The sequence below is a fragment of the Cucurbita maxima genome, unplaced genomic scaffold (assembly GCF_002738345.1).
Source record: "Cucurbita maxima cultivar Rimu unplaced genomic scaffold, Cmax_1.0 Cma_Scf00003, whole genome shotgun sequence".
Lineage (NCBI taxonomy): Eukaryota > Viridiplantae > Streptophyta > Magnoliopsida > Cucurbitales > Cucurbitaceae > Cucurbita > Cucurbita maxima.
The window spans coordinates 1,904,406-1,926,884 of record NW_019272019.1 but is presented as its reverse complement, the minus strand read 5'-3'; the positions used below and the strand labels follow the sequence as shown (position 1 = coordinate 1,926,884).

Sequence of the window (22,479 nt, the reverse complement as noted above, 5' to 3'; positions counted from 1 at the left end):
ATTTTTTTTTTTTTTTTTTTTTTTGTCCTCATTTTTGTGTCTAGTGAATAAAGAGAAAAGATCGAGAAAGACGTTTTTCTTAACATCAAGCTTGGAGAAAGTGTCTATTTGAATTTGAAGCTTCAACGAATTCTATTACTTCATATAGTTCAATTAAATTTTGCAACGGGTTCTTCTCGTTATTGTATACTAACGATTTTCTAGCATGATATACATATAGCATTGAATTAAACATGTGTGTGAATTTTATCGAATTTGAACATGCATCATAAAATTATCGAAAAATATTCATCGTAACTCAGTTCTTCACCTAATACTTCAAATGTACACATGCCCTTAATGAGCTAGGTCACACACGTGCTACAATAGCAGTTACAATGGGAAACAAGACGGTAAGGGAGAGCAAATCTAGAAAGATTGCTTCGGATTGTTCTCTGCAACTCGAAGACTACAGTTTTTTCTTGTCTTCATTTTAGTGTTAGTATAATCTCTAGTGAATAAAGAGAATAGAACGTGAAAGACATTTCTCTTAACATCAAGTTCAGAGAAAGTGCCTATTTGAAGCTTCAATGAATTCTCAGTTCAATTAAATTTCGTAACGGGTGCTTCTCGTTATTGTATACTAACGAATTTCTTGCATGATATACCTATAGCATTGAATTAAACAACATCAAACCCATAAAATTTCAAAATGTCTACACAACAACAAAGCAATATAAGCTAACTCCAAAGTGTCACTATTTAGTAAGCGAACAATAAACAAGGCAACAAAGCCAAAACAACAGACCTGAACAATACTGAGGCCGGCAAACGCCCCTTGTCCTTACGAACGAAGAGGGCTTCATATGTGGGCAAGTTAGCCATAACGATTAGCCCACAAACAAGAGCTTGCAGAATTAATTTGTTCAAACCTTTGTAAAAAGGCTCCAAATCCAAAGCAGCAACGTTCTTGATTCCCAGCAAGAAACCAAAAAGGTTAAGCATTGCAAGTGTTGCTATCATAGTGGACATGATGTCTGAGCTCCCAAACTCTATGATCTCTTGTTCATATCTCTTTGACACATCCTCAGCTGCCACTTTAGCAGTCACAGCAAATTTAGTTTGAGAAAGGCCAAGCTGCTTGATGATTGTGTCAATGAAGCTAAAGAAGAATGCAGTGGTTCTCCTGAAAAGTAACATTCTTTGTAAGTTCCACCAAGCTTTGAGTGTGCTGCCACAAGTTATGGACTCAACTATGCTCCAACAGGTTTTGGTTACAAAGACGTATGCAAAAGGTATGGCCCATAAGCTTGTAACCTATAGTTAAAAAAAGTCAAAACTATCATTTTACAAGTGAAGTTTCCAGAATAAGTATATAAACCCTGTTGTCCATTTCCTTTTTGTCATGTATTTGACGTAATGTGTTCCACGTCATTATTTAATTAATGATGTCAACAATGAGGATGTGAGATCTCACATCGGTTGGGGAGGAGAACGAAGCATTCTTTATAAGGGTGTGGAAACTTCTCCTTAGCAGATGCGTTTTAAAAACATTGAAGGGAAGCGTGAAAGAGAAAGCCCAAAGAGGACAATATTTGCTAGCGGGGGAGCCAGACAACAGGCTGTGTGCCAACAAGGACGGTGAGCCCTGAAGGAGGTGAACACTAGGCAGTGTGTCAGCAAGGACGGTGGGCCCCAAAGGGAGGTGGGATTGTGAGATCTCACATTTATTGGAGAGAAGAACAAGTACCAACAAGAATGTTGGGCCCCGAAAGGCGGGTGGATTGTGAGTTCCCACATTGGATGGGGGGAGAACGAAGCATTCTTTATAAGAGTGTGGAAACCTCTTCCTAGCAGATGCGTTTTAAAGACTTTGAGGGGAAGCCTTAAAGGGAAAGCCCAAAGAGGATAATATCAGCTAGCGGTGGGCTAGACCATTACAAATGGTATCAGAGCCAGACACCGAGCAGTGTACCAGCGAGGGTGCTGAGCCCCAAAGAGGGGGTGGACACAGGGCAGTGTGCCAGCAAGGATGCTAGGCTCCGAAGGGGGATAGTGAGATCCCACATCGATTGGGGAGGAGAACGAAACATTTTTTATAGAGTGTGAAAACCTCTCCCTAACAGATGCATTTTAAAAACCTTGAGGGGAAACCTGAAAAGAAAAGCCCAAAAAGGACAATATCTGCTAGCGGTGGGCTTGGACCGTTATGAAGACTACATGGAGAATTGCAATTCAAAACTCAGGAATTAACCTATTAGCTTCTATTTCAATCAACAAAAGGATACCTCACCAATTAAAACTGCATAAGACTAAGAATAAATACCTCCGGAAATAAGGGAATGCCTCGAAGCAGACAAATAGCAGGAACGGTGGTATAATACAAAGCTGGTAGCGAAAGTGGAGCCCATAAAAGATATACACAGTATCCCATTTGAGCTCCAAACTTGATCTTCCCATGTCCATATATGAAGGGGCAATACTTGGACAAGAATATTTGAAACATCCCTTCAGACCACCTTTTAAATTGAACAAGAGATACATCCAAGCTAATCGGAGCAACCCCCAAAAAAGCTCGTTTCTTCGGATTATAGTAAACCGATCTCCAACCTCTGCACTGTATCGTTAGCCCAGTAACAATATCTTCTACTGGACACCCATATACTAATCCCATCTGCAATTCAATATCAATCTCATTTTAGAGACACACCCATATATTAATCCCATCTCCAATGCATGTGTATATATATATATATATATATATATATAGAGAGAGAGAGAGAGAGAGAGAGAGACCTCCTTTCCCCATTGAGAGCCGTTCTCAAAGTTGCAGTCAACAAGAAGCTTACATGCTTCTTCCAATTCATTAATAGTTTTTGGATCTTCTTTATTAGTTTGCGCATCCAAATGTACTGATCCATTAAAATCTTCACTGTACTTCTTCCCACAGAGAGCTTCTCTTCGATGGAAACATCCAGTGCCGCAATACAAGGCGGTGCCGTAGCTACCAAGGCCAGTTAGTTCAATCTGCAACAAGATCATACATATTATTTCATCAACTTGTTCGTTTACTGTGTAACAGGCCAAGCCCACCATTAGTAGATATTGTCTTCTTTGGGCTTTCCCTTTCGGGCTTTCCCTCAAGGTTTTTAAAACGCATCTTAAAACCGTGAGGCTGACGACAATATGTAACAAGATAAAGTGGACAGTATCTACTAGCGATATGCTAGGACGGTTAGAATAACACAGATAGATTCTCACCTCATTAATAACTTGATCTGGCAGCCCATATAACTTGTTTTTTGTAATATTGTCGAAGTCTTGTGGGAATTGCACAAATGCAATGTCCTGGCTTCTTTTACCATCCAGGAAGAAACATAGTAACTCCTTTATTGTGTCTTGATTATTTGAGTACATGTCACAGTCTAAGTTTAGGATGAAGGGAGCATTAGTTATCTCTGAGGATACTCTTATCTGCAACACATTTGTATGATTTTAATTGTTTGCTTACAAATAAAACATGGAAATGCATAAAGTTCAATTATCAACTCATTGTCCCTTTCTATTACGTTCAAAGAAAACACGTGCGGATTAAGGAAAAGTAGAGACATTCTAGGACAACAATGTGACTTGTAACATTATAGAAACTTAATTAAAACCAATACCACGCACAAATTACAGGACCAGTGGTATGAAAGGTGCCTTGAGGCATGCACGTAGGCGCAGGTCTAGCACCTCACCTTGAAAGGGCACGTCGAACGCAAAATGTCTTGTATACAAGGTTTTTTTTTTCTTCTTTCCATATTCCTACTTTGACTATGCCTTCTTTCCTTTATGTATGTTTTTTTTATACATTCTCTTCTCTTTTCTTTATGCAAAAATCCGTGTTTTTTCTTGCATCATGAGCTTTAAAAATCACTGTACAGGGCACAATGAATGATAACTCAACGAGAAACTGGTGTCGGAAAACTTACCAGTGCATTCATAGCTCCAGCTTTAAAATGATGGGGTTGCTGGGGTCTCTTTTCACGAGCCATGTACACCAATTTTGGCAGTACACATCCATCAATATCCACATTATCATGATTCTTTCCACCAATTATTATCTGCCAAGAAAGAAACAATACAACAAAATTAGTACAACAAAATTTGCAACGCCTTATGAACATGTGTTGAGGAAATGAAGCAAGATCACCTTCACAATGGACTGATGATTTTGCTTTGTCACACCATTATCCCACTCAGAGAAACCTTTATTTTGATCCCTTATCTCCTTAGGAACCCTCCCCATTTCAACCACCGAGTTAATTCTCTCCTTCATTTCATCGAACAGTTTCTGTGCAACCCATCAAGAGTTTCAACTTAAACACTACCATTGATCCAATAAGTCAAAAACACAATCCATTCAACAAAATTACATCCATTACTGAAAATTGAAGAACCCCATTGCCTACCTTCATGTCGATCCATTCTTGAGAACAATTATGCAGGGCAGAATCGAGAGAAAAGTAGGCCTCCGGAGACCTAGGCTCCACCTTGAACTTTCTACAGAAGGGCAACCAATGCTTGGAGAAATTTGAAGCTTCAATGAGAGCGTAGAATGTGAACTCGGAGCCGCCATCGTCGGAGAGATAAATGGCCAATTTCTCAGGTGGGTAATCGTAGGCCATGGCGGATAAGACGGTGCTAATGACCAAGACCGGCGGTTCGATAATGGGGTCGGCGGTGCAAACGAAAATGTCAACATTTGGTAATTGGTTGTCGTTGTACCTGCAGGGCATGAACCAGAGTGAGCCATTTCCGCCATGGAAATGAGAGAGCTTGTTATTTGTGTTAATTTGTGAAACATTTAACAAAAAAAAAATCATTATTTATTTTATTTAAAGAAAATACAATAAATTAACCCAAAATAACAAAATAACAATTCCAATAAATACATGAAAATTTAAAGGCCAAATTAATAGCCATTTTTCTCAAAAAAAAATAATAATAATATTCATAAAATTTAAAAAAAAAATCTAAAAAGTATTCTTTCTCTCAAAAATACCCTTAAATTTTTATTAATATTTCAAAAATACCCGAACGATTAAAACCATTATTTATTTTATTTAAAGAAAATACAATAAATTAACCCCAAAATAACAATTCAAATAAATACATGAAAATTTAAATGACAAATTAATAAAAAAAATAGCCCATTTTTCTAAATAATAATAATAATAATAATCTTAAAATTTACTTTTTTTTTCAAAAAATACCCTTAAATCTTTATCAATATTTCAAAAATACCCACCTGTCCGATAATTTTGTAAAATATAGATATTGCCGGCTCCTAAATTTATTATTTATTTATTTATTTATTTATTTATATTATTTATTTATTTATTTATTTATTTATTTATTTATTTATTTATTTATCCTTTTTTGGAGAGAAGATGAGACGGAAGGTAAGTCACCCAAAATATTTGTTTTATTATAATTTTGTTATATAATAATAAATAATAAATATATATATAAACACAAAATTTATTTAAAGTCTTATCCTTCTATATGCCACCAATAATTAATTAAAAGAGTATTTTACACCCAAAAAATTAAATTAATTCAACTGATTAAAATGAACAAAAATAAAAATATTTTAAATTATTGTAATATGCTATTTACTTTATATACAAATTTAAATTCATTTAATAATTCTTTTTAGTATTGTACCTGCTTACAATAATTTATAATCCTTCCAAAAAAATTAAATTAAATTAATTTTGTAATTCTTTTTTACGTGTAGAGATCACTTAAATAGTTTCTCGAAAACCGAACAACTCGAGAGGGAGAAGAGTACCTTAGAGAGAGTTGATCTTTGAAGGGGAAGTTGTAAGTGAGACGCCAACGAAGAGACAGAGTTAAAATCCAGTAGAGACCAAATAGAATCTCAGAGATGAAGATTCCGATCCAAGGCCACCGTCCAGGGTCGCCGGCGGCAGGGATCTCCGCTGCTCTGTAACCCCAAATAACGGCAATTCCAGCCATGACCGTCGCTGCAAAAGCTCTGTAACCTCCTCGTCGCCACCCTTCTCTCGTCTCGAACAACGAATACGGCGTCGTTTCTCCATCCCCGTTTTGCATCCTTGTTGCTTCTCTCTCTCTCTCTCTCTCTCTCTCTCTCTCTCTCTCTCTCTCTCTCTCTCTCTCTCTCTCTCTCTCTCTCTCTCTCTCTCTCTCTCTCTCTCTCTCTCTCTCTCTCTCTCTCTCTCTCTCTCTCTCTCTCTCTCTCTCTCTCTCTCTCTCTCTCTCTCTCTCTCTCTCTCTCTCTCTCTCTCTCTCTCTCTCTCTCTCTCTCTCTCTCTCTCTCTCTCTCTCTCTCTCTCTCTCTCTCTCTCTCTCTCTCTCTCTCTCTCTCTCTCTCTCTCTCTCTCTCTCTCTCTCTCTCTCTCTCTCTCTCTCTCTCTCTCTCTCTCTCTCTCTCTCTCTCTCTCTCTCTCTCTCTCTCTCTCTCTCTCTCTCTCTCTCTCTCTCTCTCTCTCTCTCTCTCTCTCTCTCTCTCTCTCTCTCTCTCTCTCTCTCTCTCTCTCTCTCTCTCTCTCTCTCTCTCTCTCTCTCTCTCTCTCTCTCTCTCTCTCTCTCTCTCTCTCTCTCTCTCTCTCTCTCTCTCTCTCTCTCTCTCTCTCTCTCTCTCTCTCTCTCTCTCTCTCTCTCTCTCTCTCTCTCTCTCTCTCTCTCTCTCTCTCTCTCTCTCTCTCTCTCTCTCTCTCTCTCTCTCTCTCTCTCTCTCTCTCTCTCTCTCTCTCTCTCTCTCTCTCTCTCTCTCTCTCTCTCTCTCTCTCTCTCTCTCTCTCTCTCTCTCTCTCTCTCTCTCTCTCTCTCTCTCTCTCTCTCTCTCTCTCTCTCTCTCTCTCTCTCTCTCTCTCTCTCTCTCTCTCTCTCTCTCTCTCTCTCTCTCTCTCTCTCTCTCTCTCTCTCTCTCTCTCTCTCTCTCTCTCTCTCTCTCTCTCTCTCTCTCTCTCTCTCTCTCTCTCTCTCTCAATCATTAATAAAAGCTCTGTAACCTCCTATTTATATAGTTTTTGAAGTTTGGGTTTTATGTTTTTGTTTTTTATATTTGAAAATAAGATGCGATGTTTGTGTATGTGTTTATTGTTGAATAATAAGATGTTCGAGAATAAGATGTTTGTGTCTGTGTTTATTGTTGAATAATAAGATGTTCGAGAATAAGATGTTTGTGTCTGTGTTTATTGTTGAATAATAAGATGTTTGTGTCTGTTTATTGTTGAATAATAAGATGTTCGAGAATAAGATGTTTGTGTCTGTGTTTATTGTTGAATAATAAGATGTTTGTGTCTGTTTATTGTTGAATAATAAGATGTTTGAGAATAAGATGCTTGTGTCTGTGTTTATTGTTGAATAATAAGATGTTCGAGAATAAGATGTTTGTGTCTGTGTTTATTGTTGAATAATAACATGTTCGAGAATAAGATGTTTGTGTCTGTGTTTATTGTTGAATAATAACATGTTCGAGAATAAGATGTTTGTGTCTGTGTTTATTGTTGAATAATAAGATGTTCGAGAATAAGATGTTTGTGTCTGTGTTTATTGTTGAATAATAAGATGTTCGAGAATAAGATGTTTGTGTCTGTGTTTATTGTTGAATAATAAATGTTTGTTCTGTGTTTATTGTTGAATAATAAGATGTTCGGGAATAAGATGTCTGTGTTTGTGTTTAGCATTGCATAATGAAATATTCCGGAATCAAATATCTATGTTTCTGTTTGGGGTCCTGTTTCAAAATAAGCTGTCTATTTTTTATATTAAATATTTTCATAATTTTATATAAATAAATAGTATTTTTATTCGAGAATAAGACATTTTTTTTATAGAGATTTTTCTAGAATTCCCACGAACATATGAAAATATATCGACTTTAATACCGACCTTATATTTTCTTTTTTTTTTTTTTTTTTTTTGTTGTATTTTTAGAATTATGTTGTTTGTCCTTTTATTTTTGTTGTATTTTTGTAATTTTGTCTTTTTATGTTTTAATATATTTAAATGGTTTCGATGAATATTGATATTAGTTGATTATACACACCGTGACATAAGCATACATTATCGAGGTCTCGGAAAATTATATGAATTAAAAAAATAAATCTAATTTTTTTTCAATTTTGGAAAAATAATAAAAATATCTATTAAAAATAATATAAACAAAAAAAATTGGAAAAAAAATGGAGCCCTAACTTTAATTAATTGCTGTAATTAATATATCTAATTTAATTAACTATTGCAATTAATATATTATTTAAACTATGTTAGAAAATTGAAGTAAGCCATTAAATAACAATTTCATTATATATATATTATTTATTTATTTTTAATTATTGTTTTTATTCTCGTTAAATAAAATTTGAATTTTCTAGTCTATTTTTTAAGCTTCCAAAACTTAAAATAATTTTTTAATTTCTCTTAATTTCTAATTTTCACAGTTTTTAAAAAAGAAATATTCCTAAAAACAAAATTAAATTTTTAAAAATTATTTTTATAATTTTCATAACTTGATTTTTAAAAACATTTGTAAAAAGTAAATATAAACTTAATTTTTTCAAAATAAAAAAACTAAAAAAATGACAATTTTAAAATGTCTATAAAAATGGAGGGTAATATCGTAATCTTTATCTTATTTAAAATACGAGTATTTTTAAAGGGTATTATTGTAATTTGACTCTATAAATGAGAATCTTCAAATTTGTTCGAGAGCAAATTGAGATATTTTTAAAGGGTATTATTGTAATTTGACTCTATAAATGAGAACCTTCAAATTTGTTCGAGAGCAAATTGAGATATTTTTAAAGGGTATTATTGTAATTTGACTCTATAAATGAGAACCTTCAAATTTGTTCGAGAGCAAATTGAGATATTTTTAAAGGGTATTATTGTAATTTGACTCTATAAATGAGAACCTTCAAATTTGTTCGAGAGCAAATTGAGATATTTTTAAAGGGTATTATTGTAATTTGACTCTATAAATGAGAATCTTCACATTTTTTCGAAAGCAAATTGAGATTTTTACAATTTAGATGAATCTTTTAATCACTGCATATTCAACCGTGTCCGTTGCTCATATGCAATAATTAAACCATGTGATGATATAGGCATGTCATGTCCGGTAAATAATACAAACGAGATAATTGACATATCCTTTTATTAGATTTAAATAGTTCTTATATTTTAAATTTTGATTCATTTTATTTTTCTAATTCTAAAATTTTTAATAGAAATGAAAATTTTATTAGATTTAAATAGTTCTTATATTTTAAATTGGGTTTGTTCGAGTTATTTATTTAAAAAAATTTACAATTCAGTCCCCATTCATCTAAAAAAAATACTTATCATAGAATCAAGAGCGGTTTGAATATCGATTATAAGAGCAATAGCCACGAGCCCTCGGCGAGTCAAGTTCATGGGTCTAGTAAACAATACAAACACAATGGGTCTACTTAGTTGAAGCTTGAAGCACACAAGTATCCATTTATACATAAAGAACTCAATTTAATTTTCCATTCATCTGCACTGAGATTTGACTTACATTAAGTTTATAAGAGATCTCCAAAGAAGGAAAAACAAAAAAGATTATCCTAAGTTCATATATCTTAAGCTCGTCTACGAGCGACTCGAAATCATGCAAACACAAGCAAAATTTAAACACGAAGCTTCTACAACCTTGACGTTTTTATAGCTGCTTGTAGCAGCGATAAGCAATAGTAACCGACACAGCAGCACAGATAACAGCAGCAACTGCGTATGCATCTTCGCGTTCCCAGCTCTCGAGCCATGTTGGCATTGCACAAACCTTACGGGATGATGATTTGCTGCTATTGCTTCGTGAGGTTAATTTTCTGTTGCTGCTCTTTGCAGTTGCGACTTTTGGAGGAACGTCGTCGTTTGTATCTGAATCGATTATTGTTCCTGAGAGTTCGGGATTCTGACAGCAAGAGGAGTAACCATCTCCGCGTCCCTGACAGCAGGATACAACATCGACACGAGAATTATAGTGATCGGAGTTCGGATCACTGGTCTGGATTTGTGTCAGCTCTTCATTGCTTTTAGGGCCATTTGAACCACTGATTATGCTAAGTCTTCGTTCTAGGCTCAGCTTCTGTTCTTCCTCTGATAAACCCATCTGGCCCCTAAGTGAGTATTTACAATATTGGATTAGAACCGAATGTTCAATAGTAATTTAATCTAACCATTTTGTTTGTTTGTAGCCTCGGATCCGTTTAAACTTGGTTCCTAACACTTTAAAAGTTTCATTTTGATCCCTATATTTTCGAGAAGTCTATCAAAATATGTTCGTCACTACTAGATGTTAATCATTTCATTTTATGACACGTTTTGAAAGACACTAGCCCATCGTTGCTACTATATGTTAACCATTTCCTTATATGGTACGTTCTAAAAGACATTAACCCATCGTCGCTACTAGATGTTAATCATTTCCTTATACGGGATGTTTTGAAAGACACTATCCCATTGTCGCTACTAGATGTAAACCATTTCCTTATATGGCATGTTTTGAAAGACACTAGTCCATCGTCGCTACTAGATGTTAACCATTTCCTTATATGGCACGTTTCGAAAGACACTATCCCATTGTCGCTACTAGATGTCAACAATTTCCTTGTATGACATGTTTTGAAAGACACTATCCCATCGTCGCTACTAGATGTCAACCATTTCCTTATATGGAAAGACACTAGTCCATCGTCGCTACTAGAAGTTAACCATTTCCTTATATGGCATGTTACGAAAGACACTATCCCATCATCGCTACTAGATGTTAATCATTTCCTTATATGGCACATTTCGAAAGACACTAGTCCATCGTCGCTATTAGATGTTAATCATTTCCTTATACGGGATGTTTTGAAAGACACTATCTCATCGTCGCTACTAGATGTAAATCATTTCCTTATATGGCATGTTTTGAAAGACACTATCCCATCGTCGCTACTAGATGTTAACCATTTCCTTATATGGCATGTTTTGAAAGACACTATCCCATCGTCGCTACTAGATGTTAACCATTTCCTTATATGGCATGTTTTGAAAGACACTATCCCATCGTCGCTACTAGATGTTAACCATTTCCTTATATGGCATGTTTTGAAAGACACTATCCCATCGTCGCTACTAGATGTTAACCATTTCCTTATATGGCATGTTTTAAAAGACACTATCCCAAAGTCGCTACTAGATGTTAACCATTTCCTTGTATGACACTTTTTGAAAGACACTAGCTCATCACCGATCTTTGTCACATCCTTACGAACTAAAACGGTAATTTAACCATTTTAACAAACCACATCAGCATTAGAAATTCACCTAGTTCTCTGCACAAACTCATATCTAAAGATCAAATAACATGATGCAAAATTTACCCTTTTGTTCTAAATATGGAAGGCAAAAATGACTTAGTTCACGGTAGATAAACAGAGTGAAAATGATCGAAATTTAATCTAAAACGACACTTGCCGAACATTTATAAGAGTTACCAGTGCAAAGAAAGAACATACCTCCAAAGTTCGTCTACAATGTTCCCTCTCACAATATGCTGCTGAAGCAATAAAAACACGTCTTCAGGGGAAACGTATCCATACCTGAAAACAAAATGAGAGACATGTCTTGTTACTGTAACGGGTTTACGAGCAAAGTTCGGTTATCAAATTTGAGCAGAAGTATCACTTAGGATAGATAACTCTCCCATACCAGTGCCCACTGACATCTCCATTGGCATTTGATCTAAATATAATGACATTTCCTGCATACTTGTGGCCCCCAATATGCGAGCATGGTCTAACAGATACTTCATTTTGAAGACCAAGAAATTTTATCTCATCTCGGAACCGACTGACCAATGTAGGACCACAAACGCCACACCGACGATCTCGGGACCCATGACAGCATACAAAAACATATGAACCCTTCAATGCTTCAGGAGATCCAGGCTGCCACTCACCATTCTTCACAAGAACTTCTTCAACAAATGTGTCAACATCAAAATGGGTCAACCTCCTACAATTTTTTTCAAAAACAGTGGGTGCTTGCATCATCACGGCAAAGAATAAGCAAGGAATTCATCAGAATGAAAATAGGTGCACAACTAACTGACCTATATCTTATCATGTCTGGGAAGATCAAAACATCCCCATTTGATGTCTCGGTTCCGTCGTGCCCCTCACATATCGTTAAACGGGTCTAATGTTTCCAGAAGAAACCAAATGTTGAACATATAGAAGTAAAAATATGAAGCATTTGGATGCATATTCTAAGAGGAATTGACTATGTTAGTGATAAATCTAGCTAAAGACAGGAACAAAGAGAAGCTTATTAACCTACAACAAAGATTTGTCATAGTTAGAACAAAATTACAAAGCACACATTTGATAATCTTTTCGTTTCTTGCTTTCTGATTTACAAACCTTCTTCTCTTTGCTTTCTTCTAATGTACGCTCAAAACCATTATGGGTTCATATATTCAGTAAACCGCCAGATCTAAATCAGAAACAAACAACATTAGAGCAAAAGCCAGCATTTTCCCCACAAGAATTGCCTCCTAAACTCTCGTGATGAAACAAGAGGGGTAAGTGTTAGGAATCATACAAGAACTCCTTACTTTACTTTGTTGGGAGGGAGTCCATATGGACAATATCATACCATTGTAGAGAGTCGTGATTCCTAACATGGTATCAGAGTCATGCCCTTAATTTATCCATGTCAATACATCCTCAAGTGTCGAACAAAGATATTGTTAGCCTTAAAGGCATAGTCAAAAAGTGATTGAAGTGTCGAACAAAGGGTGTACTTTGTTCGAGGGCTCCAAGAGAAGGAGTCAAGCCTCAATTAAGGGGAGGCTGTTCGAGGGCTCCATAGACCTCAGAAGAGGCTCTATGGTGTACTTTGTTCAAGGGGAGAATTGTTGAGGATGGTTGGGAAGGAGTCCCACATTGGCTAATTTAGGAAATGATCACGGGTTTATAAGTAAGGAATACATTTCTATTTGTACGAGGCCTTTTGGGGAAGCCAAAAACAAAGTCACGGGAGCTTATGCTCAAAGTGGACAATATCATTCTATTGTGGAGATCCAATTGATTCATGATTCCTAACGATAAGAACACGTTTGAAATGCTGAGACGTCATGCCACTTTTTAAACAATTCAACACTAACCACAACGAAAATCACCTCAAACAGCACAAAAACCACCACATTGCAAAACCCACATTCCCAAATCACTCCAAGAACAGAGCAAATCCAATTCCAAAGCTAAAACTAAAAAGAACCCAAGAGACAAAAGTGCAGACAAAACAACAAACAGTTAATGGGCATTAAACATAAACACCTACTTCTTTCTTCATATCGCCCTTCCTCGACATTACAGCCGCAGATAGCAACCTAGGGAGGCGATCGAACTCAGCAGCCTCAATCCTAGGAGGCCAAACCTGAGGATTCTTGTAACAAAGAAACACATGACGGTCGTAGAAATCCACAGTTCCAGCAAGTGGGCTGTGGCGGAACTCAGGGCGAGAGAATCCAAACTCGGCATCACTGATATTGGCAGTGAAATCAGAGAGAAGACCCTCATTTTGGAAGCTGCCGGAGGCACTTCCGATGTGGGAATTTGGGTCGGAGAGAAAGGTATCACGAGGGTCGGAAACGGAGACGGGAGAAGAAGAGGAAGATGGGTTTGCGGCGGCGAAGGAAAGAGGGTCGTCTCTTTCTCTGTTGAAAGACATGATTTAGGGGTTTGGGAGGGAAAGGGGAAATGGGTTCCGCCTCCAAATGCAAGAGAGTGGGGTTTAGGGGTCGCTTTTACATGGCGGAAGTGAGAAGTCAAGGTGTAGCGGTAGAGAAGAATGGCCGATTACTAGGTTGATTTATTTGCCCTCTTCCTTCTGTTGACTTTTTTGAGACTCAAATCTATATCAACATTTATCAATTTGTTTTTTTTTTTAATTTAATAATATGTACTGTGGAAGGTTAGAACATTGAAAGTACATATTTTATATCAGTTGAATTTAGTTTAGGTCGAAAGTTATTAATTTATGGATAAACTCTCGTTTGAATGAGTCAACTCTCAACTGAAAATAATTGAGAAATACATGTCTCCGACCATTTTTTTTGTTGTTATAATGGTGTCATTGGCGACCTCTTTCATTTTTAAAAGATGTAGTTTTGTTGTCGGACACTATTTTTTTGTTGTTATAAGAGTGCGAGCTCGTAACGTATGTTTCTATATTGGCACATGAGGCTTATTTGGAAAATGGGGTAAAAGTCATGGTATTTTTTTGTACAGGGGTTCATATGACTTGAGAATTTGACTCAACCGAACTACCTAACCCAAATCATAAAGTTGTATTATTTTCAGTTTGGGTTGGATTGTATTTTTTATAAACCGAAAATTTGGATCGGTTAGCAGGTTAACTTTTTCTTTTGAGATTATTACGAAAAATAAAAATATTTGACGTTTATAATTGATGATGGTGAAGTGTTGAAACCTGTAAATGTTTGATATTTGAGTTATTTTAATTATTAATGTAATATGTATTGGTAATAAGTATACGATAACCTAACCCAAAAGGTTTAGTTGGGTTGTGAGTTCTACTCCAATTACTTGAGTCACCAACCCCAACAACCTAACCCAAAGGGTTTAGTTAGGTTGTGAGTTCTTCTCAAATTACTCGAGTCACCAACTCAACTAACTCAAAATTTTGAATTACCCAGTACTCTTTGAAAAAAACAACAAAGAGATGACTCGAGTATAACAATTAAGTTAATGTTCATATGCATAATAACTTAATTAGATTAGACTCTTAAGTCGATATTCATACTCGATAAACGAATGCATAATATCTTATCAAGATCGCTGCATGAATCTTAGTCAAGATTCCTTAAATAGCAAAAATGTAATTTCAATAGCATCAATATCAATTACTCTAGAATATTAAATTCATATTTATAAGATATCAATTTTAATAAATTTAAATAATAAAAATTTATTTCTATCAAAGTAAATATTTTCAAATATTAATTGATTTAGATAGCTAAAAACATTTTTCAATATTTCCTTCTCAATTATCCTAATAGATATTTTTCCATAAAAAAAATACTAAAAATATCCACTAATTAAGGAAAATTTACATATAAATCCACAATTTCTACCATATTTAAAAATATATACACTTCAACCATAAATAAAAAAGCCACAAATTGAAAAGTTGTAAACTTCAAGGGCTTATAAGCAAATTGGCATTTCAAGGAAGTTAAAAGGGAGCACACCATGGATTCATCAAAATCATAGGTAATATAAAAGAATGAAAAATTCATCATAAAAAATATAAATTATAAAGCAAATGTGTGACAATAAGATCCTACATGAATAATCTTAGCTAACAAAATTGGGCATTTCATAATCTTAGCTAATATTTTCTTTCCACAGTTGAACCAGGCTTCTAGTTGCTCAATTTACCCCGTATATCGACTATTCGATCCTTAACACGTACCTCAAATGATTGGATTATGGGTTTTACTCCTCCTTGCTCCAAGTTTTCTTCTCCCTCGAAGCTTGTCGTTTTTCATCACTACAGAGATTTCGAAATGAATGGTAAAAAACTTTACTCTCTTAGAGATTTACCTCATATATCGACTATTTGATCCTTAACACATACCTCAAATGATTGGATTTCGGAGTTTTACTCTTTCTTGCTCCCAGTTTTCTTTTCCCTCAAAGCTTGTCGTTTTTCCTCCCTGCAGAGAGTTCGAAATGAACCGTAAAAATCATAAAATACGACCCTATTTCTATAAGAACAAGCTTTCGAGGCGAAATGACTCTGCTAGGAATGATCAGCCAGTTTTTTCTCACCTAGCTTTTGAGATTTCCTCTCTTGAAGGAAATTTTCTCTTCTTCCTCTTTTCAACAGCGGGTTTGGATTCTTCTTCGCCATTTTCATCGTCGTGGTTTTTCGAAACCTTCTTCCTCTTTCTCCCGTCGCTAACTTTCGGGTGGAGACATTCGCCTTCATCCTTTTCATTTCCGCTCTTCTCTGACTCGCTGTCATATTCCACGGTCTCTTCCAATAATTCTGAAGATTGAGCAGTTGGAATATTGTTGCTCATTTTCTGCAACTGTATAACAGTGGAAGCAAATTAATCCAGAGTTATGTTCTATCTAAAGGCTGGCATTACAAGCCAAATGGAATAATCATAAAACTATAGCTATCTCGTTGCAGTTGGAACGTCGACCTCCAAGCAACGAGCATGATTGGCTATCATTGTTTCAACATAGCAAAAAGGAAAAAATAAAACTGCTAAATGAAAGTTGAGGACGTGTTGCTCCATGAACACTAAATCAAAAGACTGGATATCCATAGACTTCATGAAAAAAAACAGCACGCTCTGAACCACGTGTTCTAATGTGTGGAGGATGTCTAAGTGTGTTGATACAAAACGCCCAAAGTTGAGTATGTGTGGTGTTCTAACGTGTGTGGAGGATGTCCAAGTGTGTCGATATCAAAACGCCCAAAGTTGAGTATGTGTGGTTCCAAGGTGTAAATTACTGATATCCCAGCCAAACCAATCCTATTCAATGGAATTGAGAAGGAGAGAGCTCGACATATATCAATTTTTTAAGGTTGAAATCTACCCTTGCCACGAAAAACCCATCCATGTTGTGGACATGGGGGTAGAAACGTCTCGTCTTCTCTAAAGATGGGTGAAAACGCTTTTCCCTGAACCGAATAAACCTAAAACAAAAATTGATTGGTTAAATGAGGGTATGAACAAGGATACTGGGAGTAAATTCTGTTCGAAATCTGGAAAAAAAAGCATGTTGGGGTACCCGGGACGTCCAAAATCAAGGCCACATAGCACAAGTTTCACATCCCTCTTTTTAAGTGCATAGTCAACAACTGCTTCGTTCTGTACAACACAAACGAGCGATTAATAATAGCCAGTATCGCATCGAAAAAGAAAAATAACAAACTGCACTGATACAAACCTCATCAACCATGATGGAGCATGTGGAGTACACAACATATCCCCCAGATTTTGAATGTGAATCGACCATGTCGATTGCAGCGAGTATAAGTTGCTGTACAGGGACAAAGAGTAGGATTTACAGGAACATCGCCTTATGTCAAATGGAACCAATAACGTAAACAGTATTTAACGGAATGTTTGTTGGGTCAGCGCTCAAAAACACATAAGATCAGGTCTACCTTTTGCAACTGAGCACATTTCTGGATTTCTTCTAAGCTTTTTGAGGTTTTAACAGATTCGTCCTTAGATACAACCTAACAAAAAAAAAAAAAAAAACCAAGATTCGGTTCATCGAACAAAAATGGAAGAGAAAATGGAATCATTGGAGAAATGAAAATAAAATCATGTTCAAAAAAGATCTTCCAGGGGGATAAAGAGCCCAATGAATGTCAAGTACTTACTCCAGATCCACTGCAAGGGGCATCTAACAGAACTCTATCGACCGTGTTCTTGCCTAATACTTTCGGGAGCTGAAAGAGAATACACGATAAATAGAAAGAAACTTTAGTGATTCTCATGACACAAATCATGCAGCAGCTAATTTCCACAAAACAGTGGTGGTGGTGGAGAATAGTGATAATATGACCTCCTTCCCATCATAGTTGCAGACAACAGTGTTTGTCACTCCCATCCGCTGTAAATTTGCAGTGAGTGACTTCAGTCTTGGTGCTTTCATCTCATTTGCAAATATTAGTCCTGAGATGGTTGAATAATTAATGAATAAATCGAATCAGAGCACACAAAATTTAACTTCGACGTTGACAAAGAAAGGAAACAAAAAGTTGATTAGTGATGCAACAATGAAGGATCGTGCCATTGTGTAATGAACAACTCGATGTTTCTCAAAATATGCATATGACCAGCTGCATTTCTCTAACATTTACCAGAGCATCAGATAAACTACTTTCATAATTTCGTAATACTATTCTCGAAACATTAAACACAAAAAGAAAATTCATAAAATCAAAGTCAAGTCCTGAGGAAAATATTCGGAATGGACCCAAAGAACACAATTATTGAGTATAAGACTTGGATAAAAATTAACTTATGGCTAGGTCATATATGCTGGCAGACAACGGAATGCGATACAAAAACACAAAAAAAAGAAACTAGATTCCTCTAGTCTCGGCTTTACACTTATTTGATCATTTGTAGCCTTGCAAAATTTAATTTCTTAGAGAAGCTAAAATCCTAATACTAATACCCCCAAGGACTTGTCCAATGTAAATAATAAAGGACCTTAAGAAAAGTTCAAAGCATGGTAGCCACCTGTATAGAATTTAACATCCTATAAGTTTCCTCACACAGTTGTCTCGTGAGAATAGTCAAGCACACACAAGTGAGCGCCAACCACACAGATATTTCTTTACAAAAAAAATAATCTATGGAACTGGAACTTGCAGCATCGATTTTCATAACAGTTTTAAAGCTATAACTGAATTAGATTTGAACTGAACCAACCAGTTCTATTCAAAAATAGTTTATGACCCGCAATTGATTAGTTCTCGTAGGCATTTACTATAACTTAATTCTATTAGTTTCTTTCATTTTAGTCAAAATTAACAAAAGAAAACTATATCCATGCACACCTCAACCCCATCTTTATTTTTGCAATATCCTCTACTTCAAGTAGTTCTTGTTTCTCATAAAAATAAAATATTTATACTCTATGAAAAGACATTAGGGTACTTCAGCCAATACACTATGTACACAATATCAACATATCTTAATTAGGAATACATACCACTATTTTTCATAAGTGCCGCTATGTATGTAGTTTTACCACCAGGTGCTGCCCTGCAATAGTTTCAAACAATTATAAGAGAAAACGACAATAAACTAAAGTGTCAGATATCCAGCTACATTGATATTAACAATACTACTGTAACATATAATGGATTTCTAATTGCTACTTTCTGGAATCAAGCAGCCACTTCATTTCACCAAAGAGTAAAAAAAGGACTCGAGATTATAGACAATGGCCATGAATATGAGATAGAGAATACATTTCAAATAATCCAACTTAGCATGATATGCCATCCTTTTCATTAGTTTAGAAAAGATCACAATAAAGTAACACCGGTTAGAAGACATTACACTACTACTTTATTCACTTACGCCATGTCAATGATTCGTTCTTTTTCCTGAGGAGCAAGGGCCATCACGGGCAGAAAGGAGCTTGCACCTTGTAGCTGTACAATACAAAACATAACTATTTACTACCTAAATTAGACTAAGAAGTGTACATAAAGATAATCGAACTAGTACACAGTTTACCATGTAAAAACCAGCCATATATTCCGGAGTCGCTCCGATTGGCACTTGGGAATCATATACAACAAGTCCAACCTGCAATCAGTACAGGAAATATAACTACTTAATTATAAAAAAAGAAAGAGAGTGGACGATAACTTCACCGAAATGAAGCACCTTACCTTTGACCACTTGCTTAAAGGATCGAGGTTTACACCTCTGTTAATCAGAACATCTGCCAGATCCCGCCTTCTCGTCTAGAGAAATATTTCGATAAGATTCAGATAATAATAAGTGGCAAATGAAAAAGAGGGAAACCTGCATGGTAATTACCTTTAAGGTGTTAGTCCGCAAACATATTGGTCTAGGCTTCTCAAAGGCTTCAATAAGTTCCATTAGCTCAACAACTGGAAACATCTGAAGACAACAAGTGTTGATCATTAACTTTTACTCCCAACATTAACACATATAAGAACATAAACATGAATGGGTGGTTACCTCAACTAGCACCCCAATAAGAAATTCGTTATACCCATAGTATGAACAAAGATCTTTCTTAAGTTGTTCAACATAATCCTTACGGGTTGCTCCCTCCTGCCTCAAAGCCTTGAAATTCGTAAGAACTCGAACAACTAAAATTACAATTCAAAGGGGTAACATAAGAACAGGAGAAGCAATGGGAACAAACATAGCAGAAAACAAATGAAAAATGCATACTCTCTCTTATACGCCTTTGTAAATTTGAAAGGTCGGGAGGTCCAAGCGCCTCTTCTTCAAGTTCCTGGCAAAACAACAGACTATAAACCAATCGAAATAATCACATAAATTAAACATGGTGAAACCGCTACCTCCTTGGTAGGTAATCTGAACTCATCGGATTCTTCTCTAATATTGAGCTGCATTTCATCCGCCGCATCTTTTTCTTCCCTCGCCCTCGCTTCATCGATGATTCTCGACTTGTTTTCGATGTCTTCATCAGAATCAGAACCTGAATCCGAGCCTGAACCATTCTCTACGATAAATATTCAAATTAGAAAGAGAAACACGAAAGTTGTCGATAAACAATTATGAGCAAAACAATCACCTTCGTCGTTACTTCCTTGTAGGAAATCATCGGCCAAAGGGTCATCACCATCAGAAGAAACTTCAGAACCAGATTCCGATCCTTCTTCATCACCATCAAGCACTCCATTCTCTACTTCTACCTCATCCAGACCATCCGAAATCTCAGAATCATCATCTTCCTCCTGAGAACGTTTACGTGTGAAGAGCTCGTCCTTCTTCTTCCCTTTCAATGGAAGGTCGTCCCGTTTCACACCCTTCTTCTTGTTGAACTTCGCGTCAGCCATTGGAAGCTGCTGAATTCAGCAAAGATAGCTGAAATTTTTCGCTGAATGAAAATCCACCGGAGCAACCAATTTGAGCTACGGAAAATATAAGAGACACTGAAGAATCGACTACGGGGGTTTAGGGTTTTGGCAAGGGTACATGATTCGGTCACTCCAACTGTTGAACCGGTTCGGTTTCTAAATTGAACTAAACTGAACCGAGCGAATTCATTATTTTCCCACCGAACCGGTTCGGTTTTCATGGTAACGGTCGAATTTTACCTTTTTTAATTGCTGAATTTTAAAAATGAAAAAAATACAAATATATATTTGATGCATTATATTATTATTTTTTTATTGTTTTATATTTTTAATTTGGGCTTTTCTTAATCCCTAGTGAGCCTATGTTTTGCACGAGACCACTTCAATGTTGAGTCAGGAGACGTGAACATACTGACCGTGCCTCGACCCATCACGAAGCGTTTTCTCACTTCTTTAATAAAATCAGTGTAAAATTAACACCACGTAACTTTTGATCTTTTTTTTCAAAGCTAGTTCGGTCAAAGTTAGTTCGACCTATACAAAAAAAATTTTAAATGTTCGAACGATCAATTACTTATTAGATACAATATTAAAAATTCAAGAACCAATTCTATAAATTTCACTACAAGACTTCCGAGAAAGTGTCAAAAGTTGACCTAAAACAGGTAACCCACCTCCGAAAAGCCGTAAATGTGTCATAATATGCCCAAGCCCACTTCAAGGCTATAAAATAACTCGAAACGGGCTAAATTTATATATCACCTTTCTTTATTTTTATTTTTATTATTAAAATAATTCAATAATTTTTTTAACGTTCGGATCTAACATTGAGGGTTTTCTTATGATATTTTTATCTCGTCCTTGAACATGACTTCATGAGAAATTACAATAATCTTACGAATAATTTAAATAAAATTTATTATTTAAAATAAATTAGATAAATAGTATTCGGAGAGAAAATAAACCAACTTTATTTATATATTACAGACGTTTTAAATTATTTCTTAAACACGAGTCACTTATTATACGTAACATATTTTCATTTTAATAAATAAAATAAAAAAATATCAAGCCCAATGTCTAAATGAGTCTTGTTCTTAATAAGTCACGATCAAAGCACCCATGTGCTCCACCTCGAGTTTGCCCAAGGATGAGGTAGAGGCTAGCCAAATTTGGCTCGAGGGTGTGCAATTTGCACACGATGTAATACCGAGCATGAGCTAATAACCAAAGGCTCGAGAAGTTCAAATCCAAAGAAGAAGATGATAAATTTTTGTCATCTAGTCTATACATTCACACACTATGACGGTATATGGAGTAAGTCAACTCTAACACTACTAAAAGTTGTTGACTTTTAATAGGTCGAGCTGTAACGTCCTCATCTTCATCTTCGTTGTTGACTTTTAATTCCAGTCCCACTCTATTTTGTAATTTAGAGAATCGAGATTGGAGAGCGATAATACGGAGGGGTGAAGATACATTTTTTTTTTTTTTTTTTGTCTATGCAAATTTTTTCATTAAATATTTCGAAAATTAGGTCATAGATTCGAACTCGTGTAATCAATTTCCCTAATAAATTATTTCTCAGTTATTTTCGGAATTCGTATTTAAAGATGAAATTTCTTAAAATTCATAATTAAAAAAAAAATTGAAATTTTAAATTATTCCATTAAAGTCTAGGATTTAGGCCAAAAGCATTAAATTTAAATTATATATATATATATATATATATNTATATATATATATATATATATATATATATATATATATATATATATATATATATATATAAGA

The 22,479-nt window shown here is 35.5% G+C and overlaps 3 protein-coding genes and 1 long non-coding RNA gene across 5 annotated transcripts; all 4 read right to left on the bottom strand.

Annotated features, from left to right (window-relative positions):
- Positions 1-118: 118 nt before the first annotated feature.
- On the bottom strand, positions 119-6,161 carry LOC111474719 (cellulose synthase-like protein E6). Its single transcript, XM_023119634.1, has 9 exons — positions 5,819-6,161; positions 4,434-4,749; positions 4,175-4,315; positions 3,954-4,085; positions 3,241-3,453; positions 2,776-3,006; positions 2,306-2,653; positions 638-1,296; positions 119-216 (listed from the first exon to the last, which is right to left on the bottom strand). Exons 1-8 carry the CDS (start codon positions 6,100-6,102, stop codon positions 742-744), a joined length of 2,220 nt encoding a protein of 739 aa, XP_022975402.1. The 5' UTR covers positions 6,103-6,161; the 3' UTR covers positions 119-216; positions 638-741.
- Positions 6,162-9,467: 3,306 nt separating this feature from the next.
- Positions 9,468-13,897, bottom strand: LOC111476407. The gene is made up of 5 exons (XM_023120047.1): positions 13,372-13,897; positions 12,140-12,225; positions 11,737-12,042; positions 11,544-11,627; positions 9,468-10,157 (listed from the first exon to the last, which is right to left on the bottom strand). The coding sequence occupies exons 1-5, from the start codon at positions 13,759-13,761 to the stop codon at positions 9,701-9,703; spliced, it is 1,323 nt and encodes a 440-aa protein (XP_022975815.1). The 5' UTR covers positions 13,762-13,897; the 3' UTR covers positions 9,468-9,700.
- On the bottom strand, positions 10,506-11,526 carry LOC111476408. The gene is made up of 2 exons (XR_002717073.1): positions 10,802-11,526; positions 10,506-10,689 (listed from the first exon to the last, which is right to left on the bottom strand). It is a non-coding gene; the product is annotated as an uncharacterized LOC111476408 (long non-coding RNA).
- A 1,413-nt stretch (positions 13,898-15,310) lies between the features above and the next one.
- LOC111476406 (probable 28S rRNA (cytosine(4447)-C(5))-methyltransferase) lies at positions 15,311-20,761 on the bottom strand. Of its 2 annotated transcripts, none has more exons than XM_023120045.1 (18): positions 20,400-20,761; positions 20,164-20,315; positions 20,033-20,096; positions 19,814-19,947; positions 19,649-19,732; positions 19,498-19,572; positions 19,340-19,411; positions 19,181-19,254; positions 18,807-18,859; positions 17,649-17,758; positions 17,464-17,532; positions 17,242-17,316; positions 17,022-17,114; positions 16,863-16,942; positions 16,668-16,767; positions 15,888-16,150; positions 15,694-15,772; positions 15,311-15,606 (listed from the first exon to the last, which is right to left on the bottom strand). In XM_023120045.1, exons 1-17 carry the CDS (start codon positions 20,662-20,664, stop codon positions 15,718-15,720), a joined length of 1,818 nt encoding a protein of 605 aa, XP_022975813.1. In that variant the 5' UTR covers positions 20,665-20,761; the 3' UTR covers positions 15,311-15,606; positions 15,694-15,717. The 2 variants fall into 2 exon arrangements, with proteins under 2 accessions (XP_022975813.1, XP_022975812.1); XM_023120044.1 differs by having other exon boundaries at positions 15,331-15,606; positions 20,164-20,327.
- Between the last annotated feature and the right edge of the window lie 1,718 nt (positions 20,762-22,479).

Bases quoted from the DNA above. Each gene is read 5' to 3' on its own strand.
- LOC111474719 (XM_023119634.1), bottom strand. From the start codon at position 6,102: ATGCAAAACGGGGATGGAGAAACGACGCCGTATTCGTTGTTCGAGACG. The intron at 4,086-4,174 runs GTGATCTTGCTT...CTTTCTTGGCAG, and splicing joins ATCATCAGTCCATTGTGAAG to ATAATAATTGGTGGAAAGAA. The intron at 1,297-2,305 runs GTATTTATTCTT...TTTTAACTATAG, and splicing joins GCATTCCCTTATTTCCGGAG to GTTACAAGCTTATGGGCCAT.
- LOC111476407 (XM_023120047.1), bottom strand. From the start codon at position 13,761: ATGTCTTTCAACAGAGAAAGAGACGACCCTCTTTCCTTCGCCGCCGCA. The intron at 12,043-12,139 runs GTCAGTTAGTTG...AAAAAATTGTAG, and splicing joins CCAGACATGATAAGATATAG to GAGGTTGACCCATTTTGATG. The intron at 11,628-11,736 runs GTATGGGAGAGT...TTTTGTTTTCAG, and splicing joins GGAGATGTCAGTGGGCACTG to GTATGGATACGTTTCCCCTG.
- LOC111476406 (XM_023120044.1), bottom strand. From the start codon at position 20,664: ATGGCTGACGCGAAGTTCAACAAGAAGAAGGGTGTGAAACGGGACGAC. The intron at 19,412-19,497 runs GTAAGGTGCTTC...TACTGATTGCAG, and splicing joins CTTTAAGCAAGTGGTCAAAG to GTTGGACTTGTTGTATATGA. The intron at 16,768-16,862 runs GTACCCCAACAT...TTTTTGTTTTAG, and splicing joins CTTGATTTTGGACGTCCCGG to GTTTATTCGGTTCAGGGAAA.